We start from the raw sequence: 12,549 nt of genomic DNA on the forward strand, positions 1-12,549 counted from the left end.
ATCTTTATGGTAATATTGTACAAACTATCCAAATGGGGTATTTACCCCCATGAGATTTATAGTAATGAGATCTTGAATTACTATAAAAAATCCAATAAATTGTTTTTAAGACGATAAATTATTATTTGCCCCTCAATATCCAGTGATCAAACCCAGTTTCTGTACTATATGACTGGGAAGATCTGGGAACTCTGATTCTCTTTCCTAATCACCAGCAAGGACACCATCATCAATTACAATGAACAAAAAGAATTTTATTGGAATATATACACACCGGGATAACAGAGGTATCTGAATAATCAAATATGGAATGTTTAAGAAAGAGTTAAAATAAATAAGGATACCAAGATTTGCCAGTGCTAGGTCCAGCACCATTGTAAGTAAATGCCCTCCTCTGAACAAGTCTGACTCTGATGGGACCAACCCAACAGAGTCTGTAAATATTCCTACCACTAGAAAGTGGCCAATAATTTTGGAATACAAAGAGTCACTATAGTGCTTTCTACTGATGTGCATTCAAACTGTTTATTCGCTGTTTTCGTCTCTTATTTCTTTAATAATACCTATTAAGTTCTGGAGTCCAAAAACATAACCTGTGTCTTGGCCCTCATGCACCACACTATCTTCCCCATAGTACTTGCAGGTTGTGTGGGCAAAGTCTATCATACGGACATCAACAGTACTAGCAGTGGGCTTGTATGCATATGCTCCAGCTGATTCATCCGAAGACTCCTCTGAGAGATCCTCCAAGTCCTCTGGGTCTGAGTCCACAGTCACTTCCTGCAACTCCTTGCCATCATAAATGATAAGCAAGGAGCTGGAATAGAAACGGTAAGACTCCTGTTTTTCTAAGACAGATTCGAGTTCAGTCAATTTCTTTATAACTGGTTCAAAGAGTTCCCTGCGCAGGTATTTGCCATTATGAAAGAATTGGTAAAGTGCTTCTTTAAATCCTTGGACTGAAAGCTTTCGCCCATGGTATTTATTCATGAACATTAACTGGCCAGTGCCCGTCTGGTAGACCTGTATAGGAGAGAAGAACAAAAGGAATGGTTGGATTGCCAGCAATGGTAACTCTGAATCATACTCCAGAAAAATTAACAATGTCCCAGTAGAGAGAAAAGGTTTGTCTCTTAAAATAGCTCTTATGCAGTTGGAGGGGAAAGCATCCTAGCAATCACAGCCCACCAATATCTGAGGTATTGCTAGTCACAAAGGAAACTGAAAATTCCTCAGGCTTAGACTTGAGCTTTTCCATTTTGAAAAACGGGATGAAGAATTTAAGTAAGATTAGGAAGGCTGAGGCCAAGATTTCTGAAGTCAAGTTACAACATGTAGGGCAGCCACTCCATATCACTCACTCCATTAGCAACTACTGCATGCCTCTGCTGGCAGCCTTACCAAACCTATTCCCAGAACTGCTGGAAGTCTGAATGACAGCAATTGCCCATATGAAACATTGAAGCAAGCCCCCATACAGAAGAAGAAATTCTCCAGTTCTGAATTGTTTGGTCAAGTGCCCAACCATGTTCTTCAGAATACATTGGGACAACTAAATGTGCAGGAAGAGCAGCCAGTTGTGTTTGCATTGAGCTGCCTAAATGGAGTAGAAAGAAACCACAGCAGTTTGCAAATGAGATCGTGGCAACTGTTAATTCAAAGCACCTTCCTCTCTATCCAGGTTTTAACTTTAAGCATCTAAATCCTTGCAAAATTGGAGCCAAAGTGATTTATTAGTCTAGTATGGTTCAGCAATGTGGGTTCTGCCCACATGCTCAGGGTCTAACTGATTGCCATATTTGGTGTAGGGAAGGAATTTTGCCAGAGACCAAGAGATTTTTGCCTTCCTCTGCAGCATAGGGCACGGGTCACTTGTAAGTTGCAACTAGTGTAAATGGTGAATTCTCTATAACTTGAAGTCTTTAAACCATGATTTGAGGACTTCAGTAACTCAGCCAGCAGTTAGGGTTCTCTTACAGGAGTGGATGGGTGAGATTCTGTGGCCTGCAATGTGCAGGAGGTCAGACTAGATTATCATGATGGCCCCTTCTGGCCTTAAAGTCTATGAATCTTTAAGAAAAGGGTAATTTTAGCAATCCGTAATCATTGCTTTTTCCTACAAACTGAGAATGTCATTTACCTCAAACCCACAGATCAGGTGGAGTCTATATTTAAATGGAACCACCACCCTCTACAGCTCTGTATGTTTCTCCAGCAGAGGCCTCTATGTCTGAAGGGCACACACACTAAATGGGCTGGAACAGGAAACCAGAACCATTCTCTCAGTTGAGCACCAATATGGTGGTGAACAAATGTGGTACCCCTCCCCAGCCATCTCTGCTGACCGGTTCTCTGTTCTCAATACATGAGTTTAGGGCGGCAGTGAGCTGAGTGCCAGCCACAGGAATACTCACTTTCCCGAACAGAGCAGGGAGTGCTGAGTGAACACATCAGGCATCGGGGGAGTCTACTGGATGGAAAAGGAAGTACCCCACAGAACGTTTGTGAACCGAAGTGGGTAGAGAAGTCATTTTCTCCACCTACTAAGGCCACTGGGAAGAAAAATCATGCCCTCTCCCTACCAACATCTACGGATGAAAGAGAAGAGGCTTAACTTTCCCACACAGAAGCTGGAAGGAGAAGAACAGACAGTCCTCACTCCAATTCATAGCAGCAGAGGGGCAGAGTGGTGGCTCTTCAACACCACTGGAGCTGCAGTGAAGCAGTTAAGGCATTTCATAGGACTCAATCAAGTCACTCAGTCGCCAGAGATATACAAGCTGCAGGAATTACTTTAAATGAAAGCTTAAACTGTTCCCTCATTGTATCTGCACTGTAATCTTATCACGCATATTTAATGATCAACTTCTTGTTTGCACATTACACAAAGTTTACTTTCGGCAGTGAAAAGAATCCAGATGTTCCAAGTCCCCAGGATAGTACTAACTGTAAGAGTTGTTGCTGCTGTTCTGATAGCCAAATGGTAAGATCCATGCACAGTGAGAGAAGACAGACAGATTTGTTTTCTGATCTACAGCTCACAGGACACACTCACTGTGATGCAGAGGGAGAGCTGCAGGTTGCTATGCAGTCACTCCTCTGATTGATTAGTGATATCGGTTTACTCTGAAGAAAGCCATCAAATTTCCTTCAGTTAGAAAGGTGAATGAAAGGTAGGACCTCTCATAAGAACATAACATACTCTCAAAGGTAGGGGTATGAAGTGGGATGATTGGATAATAAGGAGATGTCTAAAACTACAAATACAAAGAATATAATGGATTAAGAAAGCAACAAAATTCATTTTCCTATTGTCACCTTAATAAGATAATGCAGTTTGTTTGTGATTGGCTGGAAATTTACTGAGCTCACTTTCCTGCTATTACCAGTCAATCATACTTGTAACTCTGGGAGACAGATATTTTCCTCAATTCTGAGCAGCTGAAGGCTTGTTTCAGAAGAAAGTTATAGTCTTTGCTAATAGTACCCAACCACAAAGGTACAAGTAGAAAGTGTTTAAAAAATGTCTCTTCAAATATAGCCTGTTTTATTCCCAACCCTACCCGCAATCCATTTCAGACTCACCTGCATGCCACACACTCGGACCCCAATAACCGCTGAAGTACTTTGCTGACACTTCCGGATCTGGTTAGCTTTCTTCTCTTCTGATGCATCATCTCCATGCTGCCGGGTTCCCATTTTAAGGTCCAACACACATGGCACTTCGTATCGAGAGGTTAGATTTTCCAGCAAGATAAATTCTGACTGGTTAAGGAAAAAGCCTTACAATAAGAAACAGGTTTTAAAATGCATTCTGACAGCCCCATTCCAAGTGAAGGTAGTGGTGAAGTTAAAGTTAAACTGAGAAAAAGGCTAAAAAACAGGGGCATCCAAACTTTGCCCAATCATGACTCCACTAGCAACTTAGTAAGAACCAAACGGATACACCTACTTTGCATTAAACAAAGTAGATGGCACATAACCTAATCTTTCATTTGGATGTGACGTCCAAAGAGGCTATAGGTTCCAGCTTGCACTGCTCTCTCACTCTACAAGCACCTCCAAATTTGAGATGAAAATCACTAGGGGCTGCATTATTTACTAGGCTGGCCACCATCTGGCAATCCACAATCTAATTTTAAGTTCTCCACGGAGTGAGTAAACCTAGCAGACACTATGTCCATAAAGGGAGGAAAAACGTTTCAGTGATGAAGGCACTGGACTGGGATTCACGAGATCTGGATTCAATTTCCTGCTCTGCCACAGACACTTCCCGCATGACCTTGGGAAAGTCACTAAAATTCTCTTTGTGCCTTGGTTCCTCATCTCTAAAAGGAGGGAATAACACTTCCTTCTGTCACAAAAGTGTTATGAGGATAAGTTCATAAATATTTGGGAAGACCTGAGATACTATGGTAATGGGGGCCCATTAAATTATCTAGCTAGGAACTTATCACTAGGTTTGTGAGGCTAGCCCCTGGGAGAATTCTATTTGCATTAATCATTCTCCATGGTTTTAACGGGTTAATTATGTTTATGCATACACATTTTTAGTGATCCAATCACCAAAACTCCTCACATACAAGATTTCCTTCCCTAAGCATGTAGGTCTTAAGATCTTTACAGCATCTGTGCCAGTTGCAAGCAGAATGTATTCAAGGCTCTTTGTGCCTTATTATGGAAGAGAACCAACATCACTAACGCTGTGGTGGGCAACCTGCGACCCATCAGGGTAATCCACCGGCGGGCCATGAGACAGTTTGTTTACATTGACCGTCCGCAAGCACGGCCGCCCGCAGCTCCCAGTGACCGAGGTTCGCCGTTCCTGGCCAACGGGAGCTGTGGGAAGTGGTGCGGGCTGTAGGGACATGCTGGCCATCGCTTCCCGCAGCTCCCATTGGCCAGGAACAGCGAACCACGGTCACTGGGAGCTGCGGGCGGCCGTGCTTGCAGATGGTCAATATAAAACTGTCTCGCGGCCTGACAGCGGGTTATCCTGACGGGCTGCATGAAGCCTGTGGGCCACAGGTTGCCCACCACTTCTCTAATGGTTCACAGGCATATAGACTCCTTTTGTCTTTACTGGAGTTAAGAGTGCGTGCTCTGACGGCTGCACTGGCACTAATGGAACAAGGAAATCTCATTTTCCATCACATGAACAATCCTACACTCTCAGAGCCGGTAAGTATAATCTGCTTCTGCTTTTAGGAGCTTGCATTTACTAAGGATTTTCATCTTTTCTCAGTTATAAACCCAGATTTAATTTTAGGTTCAGTTTGCTTTCACCAAAAAATTAGCTGAAATTAGCAAGCTGCTGGCAGCAGAGGACTAGCCTGTACAAAAAAAGTTTCCAAAAGTGCTATTTTCTCACTCAAGGAATCAAAATGTTCCACCTTTGACTAATTAAAAGCCAACAATCCCCACGTATTTTAAAAAAAAAAAGTATCTGAGAAGATACATTTTTGGAATTGTGAGGGTGGAGGAGTGAAGGTTAAATCCTTTGACATCATCCTAATATATGCAACAAATATAACTGCTCATGCCAAGGAAAGCAGCAGCAGAACTCCACTCCTCTAAACTCATGTATTAGTAAACTTGTCGAGTCAGTGATCACTTCACCTAGGATGCTGGAAACTTTTCCACTAACAGAGATTCATACTAAAGTAGATTCCTTGAGTTGCCCTGCACAGATGTGTTTAAGTGTTGGGAAAGCCCAAATTTTGGCAAAGAGTAACGATCCCTTCACAGTCACCTTCTATCTAACAAACCACTGTTTCAGATAATCCTATTCTGTGTTATAGCTACACAGTCTGGGTTGGGCTTTTTTTTTTGGGGGGGGGGGGGATTTGCTAAGAAAAAAAAGCAGAATCCCTCCTTGTTCTGCTGTTGAGAGAGAGACTTCTGGGAAAGGATACTATATTGGTTCCGATGTTTTGCATTTTCCTTCATCCGCCGTAATTGCTGCTGGTGACATTTCATACTCCAAGGGTTATGATGCTTAAACTGTGAACTGACATTCCCCTTTTTCTCTACACTGTAATACAAGACTTCAGATTTCTTCAGCCACTCAAATTCTTCCTCTAATTTGTGACTAGAAAACAAAAAAATAAAGAAGTCAGAAGCCAAATGGAGAAAGTAAGTACCCTACTTTTAAAAGGAAAAGATATAATTTGTTCAAGCTTTACATATTATACACTGCTGACCCTCAACCACTCAATGCTTTCAATTAGCCTATTCATATGTACCTCAAAATACTTCTACCAACAGCTGGCAAAATCCATTATTTCATTATACATGGGTCTGATCACGTTTCTCATGGTTGATATTTCAGTCTTTGTAAATCTGCTTCCACAATATGACCATATGCTAATTTATATTTGCAGATTTCAACAGACCCTATGAAACAAACAGTAATGAGAGCTACAGAATCCCTCACCCGCTTGCTAGAAGTTTTCCAGATTTCCATTTTGTTACAGCTCTCTGGTAACTGCCACTACAATATATTGCAGATCAGGGGGTTTGAATTGGGAACAGGTTTGCAGGAATCCTGCTTTACCTCTAACTGCATTTTTCCTTATTCACCCATGCAAAAAAAGATTCCAGTAGACTCATTCAGCATAGCTGAAATTTTCCCTTGCAGAGTTATGCTTTTGCAGACACTACAGTTAAAAACTAACCAGAATCCTAGAACCTTCCTCAACTGACCACTGCAAAGATTTAATTGTGACGGGGCTCAAATGAAATTTGCCTGAATGGAAACCACTTCTGCTACCGAAAGTGTTTCACAGTGGAGAGAAGAGACAAACAGAAATGAGTGGAAGGAAGAGACATATGGCAGAAGAAACAAAAAGACTGGATAAAACCTCCATTCTAGCATTGAAAAGTAGCCCCAATGTGTTTAATTTTACTCATATCTGCATCAGACCAGATAAGAATAAAATTAAACACATGGAGGTTATGTTTCAAAGCTTTACACTCACTTCCTTTTGACCTACCTTTTCATTTTTTCCTCTTTCCTGTGCTGCCGGACCCATTCCTTAGTTATCTTGTCATTTTCTAATAATACAGTCTTTTTGTTAGACCACCGTAACAACTTATTTTTGGGTTCGCAGTCAGAATTATCTATGCTTTCCAAGTTATCATGGTCCCCATTTAATGGATAGGCTATTAGACACAGATTTCCATCTTCATCCTCTTCAAAGCTCACCGACACCACACCTGGGGAAAGAAAGGAGATGACCAGTTAGTAATCAATTAAATGACATGCAAACACTTTATGCAACATGATTTTACATGAAAAATATAGCAACTTTTGGTTTTTCTCTTACCCAGGTCCTTAGTTTTTATCTTGCCACAGGCCAAAACTCATCTGTCAACCTAACAAATATCAAAACACCTAGACAAAATGACACCTCACAGAGAAGACAATTTATCATGTAGACAAAACAATAGTGACAGAAGAGATTTTTCTCTCTGATGCACAGAGTCAAATAGAAATCAAATAATAACAGGAGACGATTTCAATTATTGACAAATTTTATTAATTTAAAAAAAGTCTGACTGGTCTGACCCTAGGAGAGATGTAAAACATCTTATATTTACATCTTGCAGTGAAAAATAACCTGCATAGAAACACCAAAAGCTTTAAGTTTTGCATGACAGCAAAGCAAAAAGCATTTATCCAGATTTTTTTGCGGGTTAATAGATTCCAAGGGCAAGGAAAGGCTTCAAGCAGAGCAAAACAAGAAAAACGTCACACATTACAACAGATACTAGTTCAAAGGCTTCCACTTAGAATCACCACGTTTAATTTTACACTTTTTCCCCCCTTTTTGGGGTATATATTTTATTGATGTTGGTTGTGCAGCGGTCTTGTGAAATAAAGAACAAAAAGCAATACAAAGCAAATCTGATCGTAGTACACAGAAACATGGTGAACCTTGAAAGCATTTTTTCCTCCTCATCTCAAGAGTCTCTAGAATACTGCATTGTATATTAAGAGTCTTAGAGGAAAGTTCTGACAGGGTTGCCCCCAGTGCCATATTAGAAAGTTTCAATGATTATCGAAGAAGCCGTAACAATTGGCTGAATGTTTTTTTATTTTTTTTTCTCAGTCCTTTCTCTTTATCCTCAAATCAATCAATCTGCACAGTTCTTGCAGCACATCACTCGGCCGGAGGGGAGAGTTCGCGGCGAGAGATTGGCACTTCTGAGCTGGGCAGGCGGTTCTGGGACCTACAGTAGCTGGGGTAGGGAGTGCAGAAGCTCTGACTGACAGTCCTGCTGCCACATAGGAAAGGACTACAGGAAAAAATGGGGGAGCCAGCTAGCAAATGGCCTTTGGCTTTATCCTGGAAAAAACAACAGAGATGGACCAAATGAGGCCCCTTTACCCCTAAATCCCTCCCACACTCCCCAAAAAAGAAAAACCACATATACTAGTACAATTGTTCTACAACATTTTGTAAAGTATCATTTATAGACCATATTTTCTTCAACAATTCCAAAAGAGTTTTTAATAAGATGTGTTCAAACCTCTCAGCAAGTATGTGAACATTCAGGCAATATAACTTTGAAACATCTCTGAAGTCCTCCTCCAATTTTACAATCAATATCAAAAGAAACTTGGCCACCCTTACTCAGTGTTCAAGTCTAAAATGCTTTAAAAAGCAATTCAAAAATGAATAAATGCTTCAAACTTATTTTATCAATTAATCACCAGACAGCAGTTAATGGAATACCCCATAAAGAGAGAAGCATTTCATTTAACTAGTGCAATGCTTAAAAGAACTGGAATTTCCACTCCTACATACCATCTGACTCAGCCTCATCACGGCTACTTGATCCTTGCCTACCTAAATGCCACGAATTTTCATTTCCTTAAGGGCAAAAACAAACTGCAAATGTTTAACAAGATACTTTTCAACTTTCTTTGCTATACTGACGTTATATATGGTGATTAATATGAGAGTTAGAGGACAACCCAAAACACAAAACATTACAGCTAAACTTCCACAAAACATGTATTCAGGCAATCTTACCCAGCCCCTGAAGACACACATTAAACAAGAGGCAACAAAATAAAATAAAATAAAAAATTAAAATCAGAAATAAAAATGAACGTATTACTGAGAACATTTACAAGCTGTTAGCTACTTACCTGTCTGTGCCTAAGGGAGATATATGGGCTGTCACCAGCAGAGTTGCTCTACTCTAATGCTGTTAGTCAGCCCAAAGACCCACTGGCAAGCATCTCCACAGCCTGGCTCAGACAACATCAAAATACATGAAAAGAAAACCCCTAAAATCTCTTCGGCGCAGAAGAGATTTTAGAGGAAACAGAGCACACTGGGATTTAGAAAAGAGAAAAAAGCCCAACCCCTTTCTAAGGTTTCGTAACATACCTTCATACTGTGGAGTGAATTTACGCATTTCTGTTGGGAGAGTCTCATAGAATTGGTGTTCCCTCTGGATGAGGGGTTTACAGATGGTCTTGTCATTAAACCGGAGGACACAGGAGTGACCCCCAACCTGGTGGACAAAAGGCTCGAGCAGGACTCCCTTGGCATAGTGCTCCACTTCCATAGCTCCAAATGCTGGGCTCATCCTTGTAGCACATTAGATAAAACAATGTGGCAATGGTGAAGGCAGTTCAGAAGTAGATCTGTCTCCCAAAAGGCGTTTATTCCAGTTCAAAAAGTCTGTTAAAACAAGTAGAATAGAAACCTTTGTGTTAGTAACTTTGTATGTTGAGGTCTGAGCAACCGAAGCCAACAGTTACTTTCATAAGGCACAGCAAAGGAAACTGAATGTAAACAATCCTCTATGCAAGGTGAAACTGAAAAGAACCCACAGCTTTAAGTGCAGAGGCAAATAAGAGTGAGATCATACAGGCAGAGAAAAACAAAGCCACTTACCACTCCCACCAAAGCCTCAGCCAATGGGAATTATATTTAGCTGCTACGCAGACCCATAATGAAGGAGGGGAACGAGATGAGGCAATACAAAAGAAGGGAAGGGTAACAAACATGCTGCCTCTCTCAGCTGCTCTCCTTACTAGCCCTCAGCATTTTCTTATCAACAGAAAGGCCCATGGGACAATCTGAAGATTAAACTTCATGTTTTAGCACTTTATTCTACATACTCATATTAGATACTAAGAGTTTAGATCCAAGTTAGGCTTTACGTATAAGCTATTATGTACACTTACAGAACTACACAATTCAATCATTGTCAATCCATGCATAAGTTTCCATTTAATGTATGATATTTTACTAACTTTCAACACAAACACTAGCTATAAAGAATGAAAGACTAGTTAAAAACTCCCACTAAATTGACAAATCATCTTTTCCAGAGCTGAAAAAAAAAAAACATAAAAATCCAACCTGAGCAACTTTCTACAATGTATTATTTCAAAGTAATTTAGAACAGAAACATGCTATGCACTGTTCATGTTATCTGTAAAAAATATTGATCACAGTAATTAAACTTTTAATCAGTTTAACTTTTTGTATCATTCAGTAATTTTCAAATGTACTATATACTGCATAGCTAAAGGCAGAGAATCTTTAGTAGAAAGCCGCCAGATAACAAATAGCACCCAGAAGACTGCAGATCAACCACCATTCAACAATTTCCGTTACCTGTTATTTTACTGTTTCATTTTACAAATAACAGTACAGAATGAAAAAAATCACAGACTAGCAAATTTAGGTTGAGTAATAGTAATTTGAGACTCCGCTTTAATGATTAACTTTAGTATCTAAAAAATGAACTGACAGCTTTATTCCATCTTAAAGAACGTTACATGAACAATTTCAAAGAAACTAAAAGTATTCAAGGTCACTGGGCTATTTTTGTTTGTCCTTCTCAGATATTTAGCAGCTTTAGCTTACCTTTAAAACTAAACAACTAGAAGCTTATGGCAGTGACGATAGGTCTGACAGGCAACCAGGTTAATACAACTAAAAATATCTACAGTGCTTTTTCATACATAAGAACATTAAGCTGTTTATCTGCCTAATTTAATTTACCAGAAACAACAGGTCAACCAATTAAATCCTGACTGCTGGAAAATATACCTTCAACTAAGACGCCTGTCAGTGGAATTATTCCCAGGCATACTCAAATTAACAATGTATAAAAATTACAAATTTCCCAAGTATGGAGAACACACTACGCAATAAAACTTACTAGATTTTTATACCAAGATTGAATTAGAGAAACAAAAGCAAATTTATCTATCAATTTAATCAATTCTCTAGCAAAGGTATTTAACACCTAACTTACAACAATGCGCACTCAACAAATTGTGCAATATTGTATTTGATATTCTAGTTACATTTTATATTGGGGGAGGCCTGTCCCCTTGCCAATCTAAATGGATTTCCCAATATTTTTCAGAATACAATCACAATCTACTTGGCAAGAGAAAAACGTTATATCTACATTAACAGAAATGCTAAGAATTCATTTACTTTTTAGCTGGACCTATACAAATACAAACTGAAGACTTACAATATTTATTTGGAACTAGCTTGTTTAAAATACAAGCATGGTATAATAGGATTTTTTTAGTCTGGAACTTGCTGGTACTGAAATTTGTCATCATCCTACCTCATGAATACTAACTGGCCCAGCCAGTGTAAGCAACACTGTCTTTCCAGAAGATGGCACTCTTAGTATTTTTCAGTTGCAGAAAATTATGGAATATATCCTCTGAACTTATTCTACTGCATTTCTACCCACCTTATGAAAATATACTATTATGCTGCCTTCTACCCAGATTGCTACACTCAAGCACCACTATACTTGTCAGTTTCTGAGATACAAGTCAACATACAAGTCTATTTAAAAACAGATATTCCAATGTGCTAAGAGAGGGATACATTTCAATGGACAACTATTTTTGTTTTGAGGGTTGCTTGCACACATCAAACTGTTTCATATACATTTTTTCAATCAAATTTTAAAATCCCCAAAGACTTAACCAGGCTTCCTGGGGCAAACAACTCCAGCCCTCCTGAATTTTGTTCAATCCTAGATAACAAAGCCTCGTCTACAAACAAACAAAAAAAACTGTTCTGCTTTAATTATAAGGTACATTTAAAAGCAGTATGTCACCACCTCATGCAGATGTCATTATACCAGTAACAGCTTATTTCAGTATGTAAAGGGGAATAAGCTACACCAGTATAAGCACTTTTATACCAGCATAACTGAGTCCACACTAGAGGTTGTACTAGGATAATTTATTTTGTTGTTAAAATAGTTATTTAAAAAAAAAAAATCACACTCCTTAACTTAGGTATACCGATACAAAATCGGTGTGGAGACCAGGCCTAAACTTGTGTCAGAACAGCAGAATTTATATTGAAAAGTATGCTTATTAGCACTACAGAAAGGAAATAAATATCTGCCAAAAGGAGAATATTCACCTTAGAAAAAACACACCATGCCCCTCCCTCATATCCCCAGTGAGCTCATTAGTTCTTCAGTGTAACTTCAGAACTTGTTTTCTTTCATATAGACCCAAATGGTCCATAA

At 39.4% G+C, this 12,549-nt stretch overlaps 1 protein-coding gene across 6 annotated transcripts in view; it reads right to left on the bottom strand.

Annotated features, from left to right (window-relative positions):
* Nucleotides 1-233: 233 nt before the first annotated feature.
* IP6K2 (inositol hexakisphosphate kinase 2) overlaps nucleotides 234-12,549 on the bottom strand; it is a 76,269-nt gene continuing 63,953 nt past the window's right edge. For 3 of the 6 annotated variants that reach the window (XM_065550926.1, XM_005288368.5, XM_065550927.1), the window contains exons 2-6: nucleotides 9,405-9,701; nucleotides 6,996-7,218; nucleotides 5,916-6,091; nucleotides 3,586-3,761; nucleotides 234-1,023 (exon numbers count right to left, since the gene is read on the bottom strand). In XM_065550926.1, coding sequence (XP_065406998.1) covers nucleotides 526-1,023; nucleotides 3,586-3,761; nucleotides 5,916-6,091; nucleotides 6,996-7,218; nucleotides 9,405-9,606 — 1,275 coding nt within the window. In that variant the 5' untranslated portion in view covers nucleotides 9,607-9,701 and the 3' untranslated portion in view covers nucleotides 234-525. Of the gene's footprint in view, nucleotides 1,024-3,585; nucleotides 3,762-5,915; nucleotides 6,092-6,995; nucleotides 7,219-7,328; nucleotides 8,352-9,404; nucleotides 9,879-9,917; nucleotides 10,875-12,549 lie in introns of those variants that run through there. The other 3 variants (XM_065550928.1, XM_065550925.1, XM_042849802.2) reach the window with 3 other exon arrangements.

Source organism: Chrysemys picta, chromosome 7 (genome assembly GCF_011386835.1).
Source record: "Chrysemys picta bellii isolate R12L10 chromosome 7, ASM1138683v2, whole genome shotgun sequence".
Taxonomy (NCBI): domain Eukaryota; kingdom Metazoa; phylum Chordata; order Testudines; family Emydidae; genus Chrysemys; species Chrysemys picta.